The following is a 22500-nucleotide window of genomic DNA, read 5'->3' on the forward strand; positions in this document are numbered from 1 at the left end:
AATTAGAACAGCTGAGTGCCAATGATAAGACCCCATGCCAGCACAGTGAATAGAGATAGGCTTATCACTATTGTTCTTCTGACAATAGGATAAAAAAACTTAAAATGCAGCATTTATCTTCTCATCTCTTTTGTCAGAGAATAATGGTAAATGGACTGCACTTAGACAGCGGCGTATTCCGATTCCGAAGTGCTTTACAATGGCCTCTCCTTCACCCGTTCACACACACATTCACACACCAATGGCGGCAAGCTACCATGCAAGGTGCCGGCCCGCTCATTGGGAGCAATTTGGGGTTCAGTGTCTTGCCATAGGAGGGCACTGCAAAATAAATGCAGTATTTATCTTCCCGTTGGTGCTTTTGTCAGAGAATAGCAGCTGTCTTGGACCACATAATCATTGACACTTCACAGAATACTTTGTGCCATCAATCATTTAGCTTTTCAGAATAACTTTGAAGTGTAGATAGATGTCATTTATCAACAGAATCAAGTTCAAGTCAAGTTCATTGTTACATCACATTATACAAGTATAAGAGAATAACATTCTTACATTTTACATTTCCATTTTTGGCATTTAGCAGACGCCTTATTCCAAAGCGACTTACAATCGATACATTTGACTAAGCAAGTGAATCATCAGTTCACCAGTTGTAGCAGGAAGAGTAATCTAGCTCAGGCCCGGGGATAGAAGAAAAAAACTAACGTTTTTAGACACTGGAGAAACAGTACAAGGGGGGCAGTAGAAGTCTTAGGAGACACAGTATAGGGGAAAAACATGTGTCTCAGGAGACGCAGTGCTGGGGGGTAGTAGATGTAGAGGAGCAGTTAAGGTGTAACCTGAAGAGATGGGTCTTCAGTCTCCGACGGAAGATGGGTAGTGACTCTGCAGTTCTGGCAGCTGTGGGAAGCTCATTCCACCAGCGGGGAGCCAGTGTTGTGAAGAGACGTGATCGGGTAGTGCGACTGCCGTGTTGGTGTAGAGGTGGTGGGGCCAGTCGGCCAGCAGAGGTGGAGGAGTGAAGTGAACGGGCTGAAGTTTGGGGGGTGACCATTGCCTGCAGGTAGGCTGGGGCTGTCCCTTTAGCTGCCTGGTAGGCAAGCACCAGTGTCTTGAATCTGATGCGAGCTGCTATCGGGAGCCAGTGCAGGGTGCGAAGGAGAGGGGTGACATGAGAACATTTGGGGAGGTTGAACACCAGACGGGCAGCAGCGTTCTGGGTGAGCTGCAGAGGTCTGATGGCGGAGGCGGGTAGCCCGGCCAGGAGTACGTTGCAGTAATCAAGGCGGGAGATGACCAGTGACTGGGTCAAGAGTTGCACTGCTTCTCTGGTGAGGAATGGTCGGATCCTTCTGATGTTGTAAAGGAAGAATCTGCAGGAGCGTGCTGTTGCCGCAATGTTCTCCGCACAGGATAGTCGGTTGTCCAGGATCACTCCAAGCTTCTTGGCTGTCAGGGAGGGGGTTACAGTAGAGTTTTCCACTGTGATGGAGAAGTCTTGGAGAGGGCAGGCTTTCCCAGGGATGAAGAGTAGCTCAGTTTTGTTAAGGTTGAGCTTGAGATGGTGGGCTGACATCCATGTAGACATCCATGTAGAGATGTCAGCGAGACATGCAGAGACACATGTTGCCACATGTAGGTCAGAGGGGGGGGAAGGACAGGAAGAGTTGAGTGTCATCTGTGTAGCTGTGGTAGGAGAACCCATGTAAGGAGATTACCGAGCCAAGAGACTTGGTATAGAGGGAGAACAGTAGGGGCCCTCTTAGGCTTGGGTTCATCTACATTGCAGCAAAAGTAGAACATGGCAATAGTTATATAAAAAGAAACAATAAGACAAGAACATAATAATAGAAATAATAAATATTACAAATAGCACGAGTAAAGCCCTGAGGTAATAGTACCTGATGACAGCAGGTAAGGCATAAGATACACAATATCTGTAGGGATGAGATGAAGTCAGCTATACACAAGGGTATTCACAGGTGAATTACGCGTGTGAGAGTAGCTGGTAAATCACCAGGACTTCGTAGCCCTCGTTTAGAAGTCTGGTCGCTTGATGGAAGTAGCTATTTTTTAGCCGACCAGACTTATGAACGAGGGTTACTAAGGCCGATGGATACTAATGTAGGACCACTGCAATGTGGTCAGTGTCCAGTATGAGTTGATAAGGGTCCTGTTGATAAGGGGTTTGAACACAGTGTGTGTGTGTGTGTGTGTGTGTGTGTGTGTGTGTGTGTGTGTGTGTGTGTATGTGTCCTTGTAGGCTTCCAGGAGCTGACTCTTCATGACCAGGTGCAGCTCTTGGAGAGCTCCTGGCTGGAGGTGCTGATGATCGGACTCATCTGGAGGTCCATCAGCTGCCCTGGGAAACTCATCTTCGCCCAGGACCTCATACTGGACAGGTAGGCACACACACACACACACACACACACACACACACACACACACAAACACACACAGACACACGCACGCACGTCGCACCCATGCACACACACACACACACACACACACACACACACACACACACACACATACACGCGCACACACACATTTTTCGACTTTCATTCCACATCTTATCACAGTGCCCCTCCAAAAAGGGCATGTCACGTTGAAAGTCTAATTATGATGCAGCCCATGGGAGAAAAAAACACACTCTTTCACCTTCTCAAGCTTCCATTATTACGCTGCAGAGTTAACAATGCGGAGCGAAATTTAATAAAGACTACGACCCTTGGGAGTGATGGAAAGAGAGAGAGTGAGAAAGGGACAGATTGAAAGAGAGAGAGAGAGAGAGAGAGAGAGAGAGAGGGGAGGAGAGAGAACATGAGATATGTGTGTGTGTGTGTGTGTGGGTGTGTGAGAGAGAGAGAGAGAGAGAGAGAGAAGGGAGGAGAGAAAAGAGAGAGAACGGCTCCAGAGAAGAGTGATGTGCAGCAGGCACAGCCTGTTCCATCCATTTCCCCCCCTGTGTAAACAACAAGATTGCCAAAATCACAGCCACTTGGGAGAAAGAGAGAGAAAGAGAAAGAGAGAGATAGAGAGAGAGAGAGAGAGAGAGAGAGTGGTAACATGCATGGGATGTTCCTCTCTTTGATGTCCATGATGTTCCTATTGGATGTTGAGTTTCAGTGAATCTACCTCCAATGTTTTGTGTTTATAGTACTGGAGATCCAGCTGTCCAAGTAGATATTTGTGCTGTTAAGGTATCTCATTCTGACCTTTGACCCCAAACAGGGATGAGGGCGACTGTGTGGAGGGGATGGCAGAAATCTTTGACATGCTCTTGGCTACGGTGTCACGTTTCCGCACGCTCAAGCTGAAGCCAGAGGAGTTTGTGTGTCTCAAGGCCATCGTCCTGCTCAACTCTGGTGAGTGAGAGTATCTTGGTGCGGGTGAGTGGGTGGCTTGATTGACTGAGTGTGTGTGTGTGTGTGTGTGTGTGTGTGTGTGTCTGTGTCTGTGTGTCTGTGTTTCTGTGTGAGTCTTTGTGTCTGTGTGTCTGTGTCTGTGTGTCTGTGTCCATGTCTCATCCTGCTCACTGCCGCAGAAGACACTCACCCCGTACTAAAGGCCACTTAGCTGTCAGTGACCATCAATATGTCATCTAAAAGCATCCCCCATTTTGTTTTCCTGTTTCCTGAGTTGTGTTTCCAAGTAAAAATGAATGTATTTTGTTCCCTCCACATTAGTTAATATTGATGGGGTGAGCAATAGTTTTCGCACGGTATTTCAGCGTGGCACTCGGTAGGTGCATTAGCTGTGAATAGAACGATCCCAAGCACTCTGCTTCGTCAATATACCAATGCCATGACAACTGGGCCTGCTGGCTTGTCGGAGACAGTGGCTGGGTTTGTTTTTGTGATGATTACATAACTAACCCCCTGTGGAATGGTGTGTCATTGTGTCTGTGTGTCAACCTCTCCTCATCTCTCCTCCTCCTCCTTCCTCCCCCTTCTCCCCCCCCTTCCCCCTTCTCCTCCTATCTTCCCCCCCTCCCCAACCTCTCCTCCTTCCTCTCCCTTCTCCCAACCGTCCCTCCTCTCCTCCTATGTTCCTCTCCCTCTGCCCACCCTCTCCCCCCATTCCCTCCTCTCCTCCTATCTTCCTCTACCTCCCCCGACCCTCTCCTCCTCCCCCACCCTCCTCTTCCTCTCCTCCCTCCAGGTGCTTCTTTCTGCTGCTCCAGCTCTCTAGAATCCCTCCACAACGGTCTGGAGTTGCAGAACATGTTGGACAACATCACAGATGCCCTCATCCACCACATCAGCCAATCAGGATGCTCGGCACAGGAGCAGTCCAGACGGCAGGCCCAGCTCCTCCTCCTGCTCTCCCACATCAGGCACATGAGGTGAGGGGTGGAGTACATACTACATAGGGGAACTAGGGGTTGTGCACTACTGAGGGTTGAAGGGCCAGTGGATGGACTGAGGAGCAAGAGGGAGAGAGGTTCAGTTAGGTTAGGCTTGTTTAGTTTAGGTTACGTTAGGTTAGGTTAGGCTTGCTTAATTTAGGTTTCTGTAGGTTAGGTTAGGCTAGGCTATTGTAGGTTAGGGTAGGTTAGGTTTCTGTAGGTTAGGTTAGGTTAGGCTTGTTTAGTTTAGGTTACTGTAGGTTAGGTTATTGTAGGTTAGGGTAGGTTAGGCTTGTTTAGTTTAGGTTACTGTAGGTTAGGTTATTGTAGGTTAGGGTAGGTTAGATTACTGTAGGTTAGGTTATTGTAGGTTAGGGTAGGTTAGATTACTGTCGGTTAGGTTAGGTTATTGTAGGTTAGGTTAGGTTACTGTAGTTTAAGTTAGGTTAGGTTGTTGTAGGTTAGGTTAGATTACTGTAGTTTAAGTTAGGTTAGGTTATTGTAGGTTAGGTTAGGCTTGTTGAGTTTAGGTTACTGTAGGTTAGGTTAGGCTTGTTGAGTTTAGGTTAATGTAGGTTAGGTTAGGTTATTGTAGGTTAGGTTAGGGGTGTTTAGTTTAGGTTTCTGTAGGTTAGTTTAGGTTAGGTTAAGGTAGGTTTCTGTAGGTTATGTTAAGTTAGGTTAAGTTAAGTTCCTGTAGGTTAGGTTAGGTTTCTGTATTCTCTACAAGTTAGATGTAATCATCAGCGTGGTTAATTCTCTCTCTCCTGTCCACTTCTCCCCTGTAGCAACAAAGGTATGGAGCACCTATACAACATGAAGTGTAAGAACAAAGTGCCTCTGTATGACCTGCTCCTGGAGATGCTAGACGCTCATCGCCTCCACTCCCCAGTCAAGATGGCCCAACCCTGGGCACAATCTGAGAGAGAACCCTCCTCTACCACCACCACCTCCATCTCCAGCACAGGACCCATGCAAGGCAGCCAAGATACCCAGCTCAGAGGCCCTTGTCCTGGGGTACTTCAGTACGGTGCCCCCCGCACCAACCGCAGTCCCATACAGTGAGGAGATGCAGATATCGAGATTTGTAAATATGGTAGATGTTTAAGTCGTTGTATTAGATCTGTATGAAATATTGTTAATGAAAATTAAGGGATTAGAATGGGTAAAAAAGGGCAAGAGTATATATACATACTTGTATTCACTTCTTATTTGTGATATTTGTTGATAATTTAAGTGAATAATTTGATAGTTTACATTATTTCGAGTTCTATTCAATGTCATGACATTTATGAATGAAAATCTTATTTTGTAGTGGCACAGCTCATTTAAACCAAGATTTTGGCTTTCAAAACATTTCCAACATTGGAGTCAGTCTTATTTTTGGCTTTATGGTTTATTGTTGTGCAGCTTATTGCCAAAGCAAGTATTTAGCCATCTTGTGTCACACTATTAGTAAGTCATATTTGTATTTACTAACAGTGACACTTGATAGAAAGCAGCTAGTAAGTATGGATCATGTATGTCTGTACTTACACCTTGTGAACACACATAAGCTGTGCCTTGACCAAAGTGCACTTCTGGAATGGAGGGACTTTTGGGCATTCTATTAACTTTTTTGATTGATGTTGATTTGATGTTCTTGATGATGACGACTGCAATGTCATACAACCGTATGCCAAGACCGACAATGTTCAGAACAGTTAGGGCCGGTTTCACACATGAGGCTTAAGGCTAGTCCTGGACTAAATTACACTTTCAATGTAAAATCTCTATTGAAGATGCTTTTTAGTCTAGGATTAGACTTAAGCTTTGTCTGTGAGGCCAATTGGCCCTTAGTGTATATTCTTCTATAGTTAAGCTTCCAGTGCACATGTTCAGGGGTCCTTGAGGACTAAATGACATCAGGTGTCAAAACACACAGGGCCAACTGTAACCAAACGATCTGACCTGCAGTGCTTACATCTGGTTAGTTAATCTGACCTGCAGTGCTTACATCTGGTTAGTTAATCTGACCTGCAGTGCTTACATCTGGTTAGTTAATCCAGGAAGGCAGGATTGCAGGTAGAACAATGGGTGAAGACCTTCAGCTGCGTGCAAAATGTAATTAACTTAAATTAACAGACAGGTTGGCTAACCATTACATAGGCAGAGAATATCACTTATTTGTTCTCTCTCACTCGGCTCCAAGGTGCCCCTCTCTCTCGTGCTCTCTGCACGATGCAAAGTGGTTTAGTCAGAAATCAATTTTAATTCACAAAATTACAGCTAAATAATATAACGTAGGCTATTGCCCTGCAACTCCATACAAGAGGAGAATGAACCACAGGCCTAGGCCAAACTTATGGCCATTGCAGGTTCATTTGTAATGATGTTAATATTAAGTGAATTGAAGTTGCATGAGAAAAAAAATCAGAAATATTGTTCCAATGATAAAATGTATTAACACAATTATCTTATATTGTAATTTGCATTCAATTTAATGGTTGCAAAAATAGATAGAGGATTTTCTGCAGCAAAGCAGACTAACACATCTGTTAGAGCATCCACTGGAGGGGGCATGCGTCTTGCAAATGTTTGGTAGCAACTGGATTATCGAATACACCGTTGAGCCCCAGGTGTATACCATTTGACAAGTCTTACACCGCATCCTAATTGCCCACGGAGCGCACAAGTGTCTGTGAAAACAGATGTCTCCCACTATAATCAGTTTGTGTCTCCTAATCAGCCATGTCCGTCAAAAGGCTCTGCATGCGTTTAGGCTGTCAAGTGTACGGCCTTGCTGTGCCATCTGACGGATCATATGACGTATGACTCAGTATGTACTCATGACTCAGACATCAGTATGAAGTGTAAATGTTTTAGTCGCAGAGGGAATCTTGGTTGCAGTTAGGATCATCACTTTCACGCCTGTATCTGATTTAACAAGAGACCGGTTTCTAGTCATCCCATTCAGAAAGTGGGTTGCAATTAACCCACAATTATTTTCAAATGAATAAATTAGGATAAAGGCGGTCATGATTTCGGATCTATTTTTAACAGCATTCAATTGATAAAATTAATCACACTTTCAATACAGTTGACAGAACAGAAGTGATATTTTGCCTTTTGCCTACTCTGTAATTCTGTAGCTCTACTCTGAATGTGCCTTTTCTTGTGTGTGTTTGTGCACATGAGAGAATGAGAGAGCGATGCATTACAGTACAGAGGACGAGAGGATGTTATGTTGGTCATTCATTATCAAGCGCACATGCAGTCCACCTACTGAATGTCCTGTAGCATACCTTACTGTGAATAAAGGCATTGAATATGTATACATTTGCAATTATTCTTTTATTTTTTTTTACAAAGAAATCTAATGAATGCTACAAATACTGCTATAGCATGATCTGTATTGATTAAATTCATAATGTATTATCATATTTGTATACAAACGTAAAGGATTAAGAATACATTGAATTAATATTTAATATGGATTTATTATGCAAAGAGAGTATTCCTCATTAAGTCAGCATTAGCAAACTGTACATACATAAATAACCATTTTCATATTTTTTACAGTTTCATTTTAACAGCCCAGTGATTCAGATGTCTCCATCAATTTAGGATCATCATTATTATTAAAAGCACACTATTTCACATCCATCTACTAAACACTACCAGTGATTGTTTGGCTTCTTTAAAAGCAAGGGACTTCAAGTGCATGCTCAAACATAAACATAAAAAAATAATTGCCATATTGAAAGGCATTTTGAACATCGATATACAAATCACTTGAATCTCACAAGTGAGTATACATTATCATTTAAATTGTTTTTGTAGTTTCCCCAATAGTTTTTTTCTCTCATTTAAACACTGAAATGAAAATCAAAGTAAAATACTTGTCTTGGCCTTGGAGGAAGACATCGGCCATATTGTGGGACGGCTTCAGTGCAGTACCTTCAACAGTGCTTATGTCAGTGCTATAGGTTCAGATTTGAGCTCTCTGTATATCATGATATCTAGGATGAAAGGATTGTTTGCTATTCAAACTTCAGCATTGTCTACGATTTACATTTGGCCATCCCACTCCCTAGGTGGCGCCCTATCTTCATTGACATTAACAATCTATGCTGATTGAGTAACAAATAAATAGCAGCAGCACTGGACTGCACCGACACACAGCACAGTCGACTTTGGCTCCCAACATATAAATAGTGCTTTGTTTTTCCATCGACCTCAGAAACTTAAAAAAAATGTTTTTGTAAAAATGCAACCGTTATGATTTGGATTCAGGTTAATCCCAGCTAGGTCCATTCATCCTGGGTCAGGGGTTTGAATATAGCGGCTGTTGACAGAACAGTAGAGGTGCCAAAGATGAGTTGCTGTTTTGAGACTGGGTAACTCAAATGAACAGAGGTTGTTTGTGTATCAGGGTCAGAGACAAAGTCTTGAGGGGAGAGAGGGAGAGTGTTGAAACAGTCAAGGAGGCACACTCGAATGGGCAAGAGTCAGTATAAAGTAGAGGGTGGGGAGGGGGGGGCACATTCATATAGGTCAGGGTCCTTAGTAAAGCAGAAGGGTGCATCCTCATATAGGCGGAGGTCCGTTGGTGTAGCGTAGCATAGGGTGGAAGGAGCGGGCAAAGTTGTTGGCGTGGTGGCAGCTGTAGTCCTCCTCTGTCATGGGCACCAGGCAGGCCAGGCCGATGAGGAGCAGGAGGAGGAGCTGGAGGGGCAGAGCCGCCCGGAGGACCCGAAACAGGAAGGGACGGCGTGGGGAGGACGAGGACGGGGAGACCTCTCCGGACGGGAGGTTAGAACGGGAGGAAGCGACGCCAACGCCGGACGGTGACTTGGTCAGACTAGAGGGAGAGAGAAAGGGGGGGGGGGTTTAGACATAGCAAGGACGATAGAGGATGGGGTGGTCCATACACACGCACATGTGCACACACACGCACATATACACACACTAATACGAAACACAATAACACAAGTCTGCCTAAGCACACGAAACACGCAATCCCGACAGCTCTCCAATAGAATGAACCAGCAGCAGTCCTAGAAGACTGTGGCTTGTTCGAGCCTTGTTTGTCTCAGTGGGAAACTCCCCGTCTGGCCTTAGAGCTGACTGTGTGAGAGTTCAATGTCACAACTCATTCCGAGCCGAGCCCTCCTTGCCAAAACCAGAGTGGGCGCCAAGAGGCGAAGGGAACGCTGTGTTCCTCTGCTCCAGTCCCATCCTCTACTGGGCCCAGGGGAGGGAGAGGCATTCTGCACCCCACACCCCACACCCCACACCTTCCCTCCTTATCCTTCCCACTCTTCTGTACTTTCCCTCTACTAATTATGTTTGATGATGAGAGTATTCATGAAATGTGATGTGTGCGGGTGTGTGTGTGTGTGTGTGTGTGTGTGTGTGTGTGTTGTGTGTGTGTGTGTGTGTGACTATTAGTGTGTGCTCATACTTTGTAGCTGGTCGAGATGCAAATCCCAATCTCCATGACAACCGTGTTTACTTTGCTAGGTTTCAATATCTGAGGCCAATTAGGATGTAAGAGGGAGCCAGCGATAGTCACCGCTATTCAAACAAAAGAGGCTACCGGGCCAAGGACAGGGGAACCCAAACGCCTTATCATCTCTGCTCTATAACTCATCTCAGAGCTCATTTAGGTCCAGGCTTCAACCGGCCTAAATGTGATAAATCATCAGTAGTGGTTGAATAGAAAAACCATTTCTAGGAAAGTGTAAATAACCGAGAGACAGATGGGTGGAATGTTAGTAGAAAGGAGAAAAAGGTAAGAGAGAGAGAGAGGGGAGAGAGAGAGAGAGAGAGAGAGAGAGAGAGAGAGAGAGAGAGAGAGAGAGAGAGAGAGAGAGAGAGAGGGAGAGAGAGAGAGAAAGAGACAGAGAGAAAAGTGAGGAGAAAGAGAGAGGAGATAATGATGAGACATAGTCTCATGGCTGCTGTCTTTCAGCTATGGAGAGAAAGAGAAGGAGGGGGAGAGAGAGAGAGAGAAGGAGAGGAAGAGGGAGGGAGAGAGAGATAGGTAATGCCATCTAGTGGGTAAAGAGGGAACTACACAAGTTAGTGTTTTTCTTCTTTTCATTTTTACAAATGAGCAGCAAAGACCTTGGTGGAGGGGCACTTGGCAGAGCCATTCAGACAGCCTGGCATAGCAGCAGAGAGCAATGAAAGCACACAAATCACACTTTCATTTCAAAGAAGATGGGAATCCCCTGAACGTAGTAGGTGATTCCCAACTCATTTCACAGCAGGTTCGGTAACGTAGCTTCTAGAATGAGGGAGGATCATGGAACTCAATGGATGGGGGCTTTCAATAATTGGGAGTTACCGAATTCAAAAGATTGTGAGCAGAGGGGGTGGATTGGATTGTCATACCCTCAGACCCTTGGTCTTACTACAATTATGATGTATTAAAACAACAACACAGGTCTTAGACAAGTTGATTGATTGATTGACGTATCAATTGATTGACTAATGTTGACGTAATTTCTGTTAAGAGCAGAACAGTATAAATTCATATGCTGGGGGGGAAGTATGGGGTGGTTGTATTGACTGCTTTTAAGGCTATTGTATGGGAGTAGTAACTTGGGTGGGGGGGGGGGGGGTCAAGGGTCAATGGTCACAGTTCCGACTGGTTCTGTTTTGTGTGTGATTGGACTTCGGTCCTGGTTCCATCATCCTCCCGCGGTTCTAGGCTCCAGGAGTGAGGTACCTGAGGTGCGGGCCGCTCTGGGGGGGTCCTGGGTGGGCCTGACTACTTTTGCCCCGGGGCTGTACCACGCAATGAGCAGGGGGGGTAAAAGAAAGAAAGAATGTTTCAGTCCGGGGCAAATCATGATCAAGCTTCAGATGAGAGAATAACAAACAAACAAACAAACAGAAAGAAATAGAGCAGTGTAACATCAATAAGGAAGAGAACATTAACAGAGCAGCAACAAAATTCATGACGGTGATAGGAGTGTATCATCATAACCAAGAAGTCTGGCTTTTTACATCGGGTTGTTCTAGGACTAGACTATTCTATAGATTCAGCAAAATCTGGAAAAATCTGTGGGAATTTGGTAAGTGGTAGTGGAAGCATTAATATTGACTAGCATCTGTGGTGGTTCTAAAATATACACTGTGTAAGTATGCAAAAAAAAAGAAAGTTGTTAGGCTGTGTTGTCTATGGGCTGATTTCACAGACATGGTTTAAGACTAATCCTAGACTGAAAAGCATCTTCAATGGAGATTTGACATTGAAAGTGTGATTTAGTCCAGGACTAGGCTTAAGCCTTGTCTGTGCAACTGGCCCTATATGTCCTGTTTCTATGTTACCAATGGTTAGTGATGCTTCATGACTTTATCTGTCCATGATAATTATTCAAGTTAGATCATAGGGTTACTGGTTAATCTACTAGAGTATGGGCCAGTTTCCCAAACACACAGATTAAGCCTGCTCCTGTACTGAATAACATTTTCAATAGTAAATCTGATGCATTTTAAGATTAGTCTTAATCCGTGTCTGGGGAACCAGCTCTATTATCAGAGTCTAGATAGTTGCTCTCTGAAGCATTTTGTGAAAAGCCAGTGTTTCTTGTGCATCTATGGTGCCTACGCAGATCATAACATGGTGGTAGCAACCCATTTCTGATATGTTAGCAGGGCAGCTAAAGCATTTGACAAAGAAACAAAGTGGATGCACAACTTCATTTTGGGGGGGGGGGGGGGGTTGTGCAGAAGCTGGGGAATGATAGTTATTATAAGGCAGAGGTGGGAGGGGGGTAAGCATGCTTTTGGGGACAGGAGGTGAGGGGGCCGTAATTGGGTTTATAAAGGTTGAGGGGTGACATTCTTGGGACATCCCTGTAGCCTTGGTACGGGAGACTCCACCAGTTATTGCTTCTATAGTGCACACCACCTCCTCCTTCTTCTATGGTGGCTAGCCCCTCCCCCTAGAAGAGCCTGTGGAGGGATACATTACCGATCGCCGGCGACTCGTCACAACCCCCTCAGACATGGGACTCCTCGGTCCAGAGATGTCCAATTTGTCGACAGGAGACAAAGGCATGGAGTCCTGTAATGGGTCAAAAAAACACAAAGAAGTTACAGAAATAATATGAACATCAGAGAAACTATAGATCTATATAGAAGAAAGAAGGCGCTATTTAAAAAAAGAATTGCTAGGTCTGAGAAACATCCATATAAATGAAGATGTAGACGAGTCTATATTTCTATATCCACATATTCACTGCAAAAAGTCAGCTCTCAAAAGCAAGAAAAAAAAGCTATACAATGGGGGAGATATTACTTACTAATAAGCAAAATTATCTGCCAACAGAACCGGAAAATTCAAGATGTTCTTAAAACATGTAAAAAAAAGTACACACCTGCTGTGTGTCCATGGTCTCCAGCCTCTTCTCCAGACCTTCCAGGTCGGCCCCCACCTCCCGCAGGAGCAGGCGCAGCCTGTTACCGATCACGTGCACCTTCTCCTGGGCCTCCAGGCGCTCGCTGCCCTGGGCCTGGTCTGGAGCCTGGGGCTGGGCCCGGTCTGAGGCCTGGGGCTGGAGTTGGACCTGGGGCTGGGATTGCACCACCAGTAGCTGGGCTGAGAGCTCCTGGAGGGAGGCGACCTTCTGCTGGGAGTCCAGCAACTCTCGTTTGATTTGCTGGAGGTGAATGAGGGGAAAGGGGTGAGAGGCTTAGGTGTTTGAAAGTTATTTTGACAGTTATTTTGATTGTTTTGTGGAATTCAACCCTGTAAGATGTTGGCCATTTGAGAAGGGAAGTTTGGCTGGAATTCCAACAATCAGGTTTCTTTGACGAGGATTAATATCCCTTCTGCTTGATTTTATTCCTACACATATAATGTATGTACGTATGTATATATGTATGTATGTATGTACCGGTATGTATGTATGTATGTATGTATGTATGTATGTATGTATGTATGTATGTATGTATGTATGTATGTATGTATGTATGTATGTATGTATGTATGTGTGTATGTATGTATGCATGTATGTATGTATGTATGTATGTATGTATGTATGTATGTATGTATGTATGTATGTATGTATGTATGTATGTATGTATGTATGTATGTATGTATGTATGTATGTATGTATGTATGTATGTATGTATGTATGTATCAGTGGAGGCTCCTCCATAGAGGGGGAGGAGGCCTGGCCTCCCCAATAATTTGAGAGAAGAGAGAGAGATTTAAAAAAGCAATAATTATATTTTTTTATCAGACACACAACATACAATTCAGAACAATACTTCATCCATTTCTAATATTTATCCTGCAGAACAGCACTCATACACGCGTGTGGTGGAAAAGGGTACTACACGGAGGCCAGGCCTCCTGTCGGAAAGTGGTTTCTCATAGAAGTCAATGTAATGCAATTTTTTTCATGGCAATATGTGATTGGCCAAATCACTGAAAATGGGTGGGCACAGGAGGCCTGGCCTCCGTGTAGTACCTTTTTCCGCCACACGCGTATGAGTGCTGTTCTGCAGGATAAATATTAGAAATGGATGAAGTATTGTTCTGAATTGTATGTTGTGTGTCTGATTGACATAGTGTTTGAGTGCTTTTGACATGTCATTGATTGTATGTAGTATGTTGTGGTGAATGTTGTGAGCCTGAGCAGAAGGGACAATAGCTGCTGCAGGCGGACCAGAGATTCATGCCAATTGTTTTGTTTATTTGATGACCCATTGTGCAGGCAATAAAAGCTGCTTCATCCACCATCCTGAGAGTGTCCCAATCCCTTCAGTACCGCCAAACACAAATTAATAATTTTTAACAAAGACAGATAAGAAGAACAGGGAATATTCCATCGCGAGTGAAGCGAGCAAGCGGAAAAAAAATTGGCCTCCTCAATTCTGGAAGTCACCAGCCTCCACTGGTATGTATGTATGTACACTATATGGACAAAAGTATGTGAACACAATTATCGTCTGGGTCTGTTTGGTGGTTGGGCTACGTCCCTTAGTTCCAGTGAAGGGAAATCTTAATGCTACAGCATACAATGGGATTCTAGAGAATTGTATGCTTCCAACTTTGTGGCAACAGTTTGGGGAAGGCCCTTTCCAGTTTCAGCATGACAATGCCCCCATACACAAAGTGAGGTCCATAATGACATGGTTTGCCTAGTTTGGTCTGGGAGAACTTGACTTGCCTGCACACTTGTATGTATGTATGTATGTATGTATGTATGTATGTATGTATGTATGTATGTATGTATGTATGTATGTATATAGTATTCTACATGTACTAGACAGGCTTACCGTGAGTGTTCTGTGGTGTGTTCGTAGGGTTTCGCGGTCGAGCCTGGGGACGATGGGGACGACCTGGTTCCGTCTGCGGTCGATGTTCTCCAACCACAGCAGGAGACCGTGACTCAGCTCATGGAACTCCTACAGGGAGAGAGAAGGGTCAAATGAGGAATGATGATCATAACACACATGCACTGACAGAAAGGGATAACAACACATACATAATAATATATATTATATTATATTATGTCTGTGTGTGTGTGTTTGCGTTTAATGCATGTAGACCAGGATTTGTGTTTTGTGAGAGATTGTTTGCACATAAGTGTGTGTGCGTGTGTGTGTGTGTGTGTCTGTGTGTGCATGCGTGTGTGTGTTTGTATGTTGTTTTACCTGACACTGCATCAGCGCCCTCTGTAACTCCGCCCTCCAGTCCTCCAGCGATGAGCCCAGATAATCCCAGCGCGAGTTCATCTCCTTGAGTCCGTCCCTCAGCTCCCACGCCTCCTCTGAGTCCAGCTCTGATTGGAGGAGGTCAGCGCTGCTCAGGTTGATTGACAGGACCTGGGACTTATGGGCGTCCATGGCCTTCTGCAGCTCCTAGAACGCAGAGAGAGGATAAGAGGATAATATAATTTAAATATAATAATAAATAGATGTATTTGTTTGTTTGTAAGCAGGGGAGAATGTGCAATTATTATCCTCTCTGTCAGGAGTAAGTGTTTGTGTTGTGATGGTCTGAGAATGTTTGCTACAGTAAGTGTGAGTGAATATGTAACCTCACGAACACTTTACTAGGAACACCTGTACACCTTCTCATTCATTCAGGTGGTGTAATGGTGTGGGGAATGTTTTCTTGGTACACTCGAATGCCACAGCCTATTTGAGTGTTGTTGCTGACCATGTGCATCCCTTCATGACCACAATGTACCCATCTTCTAATGGCTACTTCCAGCCTTATAATGCACCATGTCCCAAACCAAAAGTCGTCTCAAACTGGTTTCATGAACATGACAATGAGTTCAGTGTTCTTCAGTGGCCTTCCCAGTCAGCGGATCAGAATCCAATGGAACACGTTTGGGATATGGATATGGTAGAACAGGTGATTCACAGCTTGAAAATGCACCTGAAAAATCTTGCAAGAATTGCATGATGCAATCATGTCATCATAGACCAGAATCTCAAAGGAATGTTTCCAACATCTTGTGGAATCAATGCCACTAAGAATTGAGGCTGTTTGGAAAACAAAGGGAGACCCTACCCAGTATTAGTATACTGTTCCTAATAAAGTGTTTGGTGAGTGTATATAACAATATGCTTGCACTGTTCAGTAGCTGTTAGGTAACCTGCTACTGCTCTGTGCTAGTTTACAGAGGTTATAAATAGGGCTGGTGCTGAGATACTGCAGTAGGTGGCTGATATAGGTCGACTGAGAGGAGACATGACAGATATAGGTTAGTGAGGCCCTGCAGAGTTCAGCCCAGTTTATTTATACTCTGTTGACATCCCATGTCTGATGCTTTACAGGCTACATCAGCAGGGACATGTGTGTGTTTGTGTGTGTGTGTGTGTGTGTGTGTGTGTGTGTGTGTGTGGGGAGGAGGTATTATGTGTTAGAGAAGGCTCATGAGTGCCTGCGAGCCCTGAGGTATCATATATCAAATACTGTAGATACTAAATGGCCCACACACCCATGCACACACACACACACACACACACACACACACACACACACACACACACACACACACCTTGAGCTTCCTGATCCTCAGTTGGATGGTGTGTATGTCGGTACTGAGGTCCAGCCCCCGGAGCTGTCCGAGCTCTGCCTCCGCCCGGCCCTGCCACGCCCTCACGGCCTGCAGGTCTGAGATCAGCTGGCGCCACTGCTGCAGGCTCTGTTTCTGTCTGTGTTGGTCACTCAGACGCTGAGCTTGGATCAGCTCCCAGCGCTCGATCACACCTGGGAGGAGAACACACACCGGCCCACGTTAGCTGGCTCATTCGTTCCATTGATAATGGAACCAGCACCAGATAACTGTCATATAACTATGTGTATTTACCTGTGTGTGTGTGTGTGTGTGTGTGTGTGTCTGTCTGTCTGTCTGTGTCTGACCTGTACTCTGAGGGTCTGGGTTGGTAGGGTTGGTGAGTCCTGGCATGTCGTCGTCCTCCTCAGTCAGCTCTCCTTCGGCCCTCTTCACAGCGTCTATACTCCCCCGACACTCCCCCATCAGACGCATCTGGGGAAGGGACACCGCGTACACCATTTATGACAAGACAGCAACCCTACCCACAGTTTTTATGTTTATGAGAGTTTTTATGACAGCTTCTATGTTATGTTGTGTATCAATTCCCAGAGAATGCAGCGGATAGAGCAATCGAACATCTTCATTTCGACAAGATCTAACTTTATTGACGCATAAGTCAATGGTTGTACTAACAAAGACCTTCAGTACCAGACAGTCCTATATGTGACACATTAGTGACAACCAATCAAAATGTTCAGACTTTTCTTTTGAAACACGGAACTACGTTTGAACGTTGTTGAGAATCACAACACAGACTCGCTAGTCAAGCCAAAATACTGCAACGAAATGGATTCGGTGAGTAATCCCCACTGCTACCTAGTTAACTATAACACTATTTTACATTGTTAGCAGGCTCACAAAACAAGCTGTGTTAGTTGACTAGCGGTGTGTCATTGATTTTCAACAACATGTATTAATATTTTTCGAAAGAAAGGTCTGATCGTTACATCGAATCCCGACATGAGGACCAAAGCATTAGAACGTGTCACATATGTCAAGTATGTCTTGGAGTACGTGAGACCCATTCTATACTTCTGAATGATCTTTTTTTACCCCCGTGAAAGGAAGTGTGTCTTTTTGGACATAGTCTAGCACAGATATATAGATAGAGAGTGCGCTCACGTAGCCCATGTAGGAGGAGTCCAGCTCTGGGCTGCTGTTGGCTACAGCGCCCTCTCTGTGCAGGAGGTGGTACCGCCCAGAGTCCAGCGCCTGGTCCAGCTGTCTCAGGTTTGCCTCAAGATGACCTGGCTCACCTGCAGGGGTCAAGTAGGGGTCAACCAATCAAGAGGGAGGATTTCTGGGGTCTGTACATGTATGGGCAAGGCGGTCTGCCAATGGTAGTATGACTTTATATGTTTTACATACACATGCAGTGGGTACTTGCATACACTTGGATAACATGCACATGGTTTTATAGGAAGACAATAAACAGTAAACTAGCACATTTAAACTGAACAACCAAATGAAACAAAGATACTGGCCGTTAAAAGGTAATTAAATGTTAGTTCAGTTCAGTGCAATTCCTTAGTTGAAATACTGTGGACAAACAAGAAACAAAATAAGGTAGTTTCGATGAGCAAGTGAGTGGAGTACTGTTATCGCATGTCCTGGTTTTAATGCATGAAGGTGAATTGGACTTAAGCATGCAATGGTGTGTTACATGCACAACGGTGTGCTGTTCTATATGTTGTTTTTGCTTGATGGTGGGGCATGCAATGGCTGTTCGTGGGCGTCGTAGCATGCAATGCTAATCCAGCGTGTTTAAAAAAACATGCTAGTGTGAGTCTCTTGGTGTTACGTTACTGGAATTCTGCCGTGGCACTTGAACATGCCATGTTGCGTCATGCGAGGGCATACGTTGTTAGCATGCTATGGTAAATATTAGGGCATTTTGATGGTTTAGCACGTTAGCATGCTAATGGCTAGGTGCCTACCGGAGGAGGACCTCAGTGTGTTTTCTGTCAGTGTTATATAGGCCTCAGGGCTCTCTGGGATAACTACATCTGTGAAGAGACAGACACAGCACAGGCCTCAGTCAGACAGGGGGACAGAGGACATCTGTGTGTGTGTAAATGGGTGCACCACCTCGATCATTTTGAACAAGTGCTAAGATAATTATCTTTACATTGCAGCAGAGAGGAGCTTGACTAAAAAAATGTTTCCTCCTTGCATCCATGCATCTATCTCTTTGTCTCTTTTTAAAACATTTTAATCTATTTGCCTTTATCGGTCTCCAACTATCTGTCTCACTCTCTCAGTCTCTCTTTCTCTCTCTCTCTCTCAGTCTCTCTCTTTCTGTCTCTCTCAGTCTTACTCTCAGTCTCTCTCTCTCTCAGTCTCTCTCTCTCTCGCTCACTCTCTCCTCTCTCCTCTCTCTCTCCTAGTATCTCCATCTCTCTCTCTTAGTCTCTCCATCTCTCTCTCAACCCCTAGTATGTATAGTAGTGTGCGCTGACCTGACAGCACAGCGGCGGTTGTCCTCAGGTACTCGTCCTCCTGCTCCGACCCAGCGCGACCTCTTTCTGACCCCAGGCTCCCCCGGCTCCCGCTGGCGCTCTCCAGCCCCCGGCTCAGGTCGTAGTCGTGGTCCCACTCCAGGGGGATGGAGTCCACACTGGCGGGGGTGTCCCGGCCAGAGCGGTCCGCCCGCTGGGGGGCCACGCAGCCCGAGGCGGGGTGACCAGAGCCGCGAGGGAGGGAGGGGTCGCCCCATTGGTCCGAGAACTCGGCGCTTTCGTCGATGTCGAGCTCCCGATCTGAGCAGTCGAGCTCATCGTCGGCAAGCTAATGCATAGAGGGAGGGAGGGAGGGAGGGAGGGAGGAGAGAGAGAGAGAGAAAGGGTTATTCAAGCAGTGTTTCAAGTTTCAAGTTTCAAGTTTATTGTTACGTCACATTACACAACGGTTGCTGACATTACAGCACAAGACAAAAATAAAATAACACAAAATAACAATAAAATAAGGATGTTTGTGTGTGTGTGTGTGTCTGTGCGTGAGTGTGTGTGTGTGTGTGTGAGTGTGTGTTTGTGTGTGTGTGCAAGCGTGTGCAAGCATGCATGTGTGTGCATGCATGCATATGTGTGTGTATGTGAGTGTGTGTGTGTGTGTGTGTGTGTGTGTATGTGTGTGTGTACACAGCTCTCTCTACTCACAGGCAGGCGCGTGAGCTTCTTGTAGTAGCGGTCCACCCTGCCGAACACCTCCTGGCAGTACCTCTGCAGCTCCTCCAGCTCCTCCTCGATCACCGCCGCGTCCAGGGGCTCGCTCTTCTCTATCAGGGCCTCGCCCTGCCTGAACACCAGCTCTATCTTCCCTGTGTTCAGAGAGATCTCCTGCTGGAACGCCTGGACACACACACACACACACACACACACACACACACACACACATACATACATACATACACATACACATACACATACACATACACATACACACACACACACACACACACACACACACACACACACACACACAGGGGTAAGGGGCGACAGGTCATCAACAGGGTCATTTATGATTCTTGTTCAGCTTTTTTCGCTAAGGGCTATCATCATCATCATCATCATTGCATATCATTCATGAAGGAATACTTTTAAATTGACATTACAAACATAGAAACACACACACACACACACACACACACACACTTCACTTACCCTGAGCTGTTTGATCTTGGCCTGGACGTCACACTCTGAGAAGTGCTCTATGTTGGTGAGCTGCAGATCCATCTCCGTCAGCCAGACCAGGATGCTGTCTCTGGCCGTCTCGAACTCCTCCCTCTGGGTGATGAAGTGCTGAGAGGACAGGGGGCCACCGTGTTAAAGTACCATTCATATCCCTAACTTAGGAAGTTAGCATAGTAGTCTGTCCAGTGTACAAAAGATCACTATGTCAAAGGATGTTTAGACTCTTTCTTCCTTCATGCTTATGGAGACACAGTCCTGAGTCAAACTAATCAGAAAACCACATTTGAGAGTCTGGGATTTCTATTCATTGATGCATTTTACATTTACGTTTTTAGATGTTTCGCGTTCGCCTTTATCCAAAGCGACTTTCAACCAATACATTTGTCTAAGTAAGAATCATCTATCCATCAGTCATCGCAAGAAAAGTAATCTCTGCTTGGGCCAGGGGCCATTGGCAGTCATAATGTTAGAAGAAGATGCTCTCTTCTAAACACAAGGAATTGAGTGCACATACATTAAATAAGAAACATCATCATGTGTTGTATGAAATATGGAGTATACTTTATCATGTGGTTGTATGAAGTATGAAGTAACATCACGTATGACATTTTAGCAACTTCAAAACACCCTATTGTTGACCTGGTACGGTTCTAAAATCAGCATACTATACTATACTATATTTCCCAGCATACCTTGAGCCTGCGCAGGATGGAGGCCACCCTCTTCTGCAGGTTGTCCCAGCGCCGGTTCCCATCATGCACCATTTCACGGAGGCTGCAGGAGGAGTCGGTGCGGTTCTCGCGGGCCAGGCGACGGTACTGTTTGTTGATGAGCTCCAACTGGGTCAGACACTCCTGGACCTGCCTCTGGAACGCCTGGTACACACACACACACACACACACACACACACACACACACACACACACACACACGCACAGACAGACAGACACACACACACATTCGCTTTTTTAGTATAAGGCCATGAACAACATACTGTGTACAAATATAATATGTAATTTAGCTGACCCAGTGTCATAACCAATAATAATATATAATTTGTGATTGAATCATACACAAGTAAGACACACTTGAAGAGATGACCCCATTGGCCCTAACTGGCCAGCTGGCAAGAATGTGCACATGCATAGAGATGGATTATGGCATGTGGCATTGACCAGAAGAGACAGGTTTTTTTCAGTAATCTGATCTGCCCCTCTCACACCCTGCCCTGGACTTGACTTGGACACTCTTGTGCAGCCATAAGTAACTGGGGGGTTCTCCACCGCCATGCAAACCTGGGGCCAAACCTGGGGCCACACTGAACATCTCCTTACATTTGTGGGTGGTCTACAGGATATTATGGCTGCGTGTGAGCAAGTTTTTGCTAAATGCATTTACAATAAACATTTTCTGTTAACTACATCCCCTGGATGCTGTGTCCTAAATTATTGTATGTAGCGTCTAACGAATGCTCTGTAGCGAATATATTTTTAATTGCTGTGTGTATGATCTGAACACAGTGTTTGGTTTTGAACACAGGATAAGTGGTTTTGAGGTGATAGTTTGATTTTGGTAGAAAATCTGGGGTTTTGTGAACGTAGTTTGAATTTTTGGATTTGTGTTTAAGTTTTTGAGAAGATGGGTGGAGGTTTCAAGAAATGTGTTTGAGCAACTGAGAAAATCTGTAAAGAAAAACACTGACTTTCTTTATCAGAGTCTCTGATAAAATACACTATATGGATAAAAGTTTTGGGACACCCGAACATCACACCCATATGTGCTTGTTGAAGTTCTCATTCCAAAACCATGGGCATTAATATGGAGTTGGTCCCATCTTTGCTGCTATAACAGCTTCCACTCTTCTGGAAAGACTTTCTACTAGATTTCAGAATATGGTTGCAGGGATTTGCTCCCATTCAGCCACAAGAGCATTAATGAGGTCGGGCACTGATGTTGGGCGAGAAGGACTGGCTCGCAGTCGGTGTTCCAATTCATCCCAAAGGTGTTCGATGGGGTTAAGGTCAGAGCTCTGTGTGCAGGCCAGTCAAGTTCTCCCAGACCAAACTAGGCAAACCATGTCATTATGGACCTCACTTTGTGTATGGGGGCATTGTCATGCTGAAACTGGAAAGGGCCTTCCCCAAACTGTAGCCACAAAGTTGGAAGCATACAATTCTCTAGAATCGCATTGTATGCTGTAGCATTCAGATTTCCCTTCACTAAGAGGCCTAGCCCGAACCATGAAAACAGCCCCAGACCATAATTGTGTCCACTCGCTTCTCCTCCTGCCAGCTCTTCTCTGTACACTCTAAAAAAAGAATAGTTGAGAATATTAAAAAATTCAAGGCAACCTTGTGCACTAAGAATTTTGAGTTTGTTG

General features: G+C 45.0%; 2 protein-coding genes across 2 annotated transcripts in view; one reads left to right on the forward strand and one right to left on the reverse strand.

Annotated features, from left to right (window-relative positions):
* esr1 (estrogen receptor 1) overlaps positions 1 to 5178 on the forward strand; it is a gene marked incomplete at both ends in the record, with an annotated part of 11051 nt that extends 5873 nt beyond the window's left edge. Inside the window, 4 exons of the mRNA XM_080540319.1 lie at positions 2264 to 2402; positions 3235 to 3368; positions 4165 to 4343; positions 5140 to 5178. Of these exons, the coding sequence (XP_080396445.1) occupies positions 2264 to 2402; positions 3235 to 3368; positions 4165 to 4343; positions 5140 to 5178 (491 nt within the window). The remainder of the gene's footprint in view (positions 1 to 2263; positions 2403 to 3234; positions 3369 to 4164; positions 4344 to 5139) is intronic.
* Positions 5179 to 7873: 2695 nt separating this feature from the next.
* Positions 7874 to 22500, reverse strand: part of syne1a (spectrin repeat containing, nuclear envelope 1a) — a gene marked incomplete at its 5' end in the record, with an annotated part of 196473 nt that continues 181846 nt past the window's right edge. The window contains 14 exon segments of the mRNA XM_080536159.1: positions 7874 to 9194; positions 11070 to 11128; positions 12321 to 12413; positions 12727 to 13008; positions 14636 to 14764; positions 15014 to 15220; positions 16372 to 16583; positions 16737 to 16863; positions 17554 to 17687; positions 18369 to 18437; positions 18891 to 19218; positions 19587 to 19778; positions 20091 to 20228; positions 20813 to 20995. Of these exon segments, the coding sequence (XP_080392285.1) occupies positions 8921 to 9194; positions 11070 to 11128; positions 12321 to 12413; positions 12727 to 13008; positions 14636 to 14764; positions 15014 to 15220; positions 16372 to 16583; positions 16737 to 16863; positions 17554 to 17687; positions 18369 to 18437; positions 18891 to 19218; positions 19587 to 19778; positions 20091 to 20228; positions 20813 to 20995 (2427 nt within the window). The 3' untranslated portion in view covers positions 7874 to 8920.

Source organism: Nansenia antarctica, assembly GCF_963989245.1.
Source record: "Nansenia antarctica genome assembly, chromosome: 1".
Lineage (NCBI taxonomy): Eukaryota > Metazoa > Chordata > Actinopteri > Argentiniformes > Microstomatidae > Nansenia > Nansenia antarctica.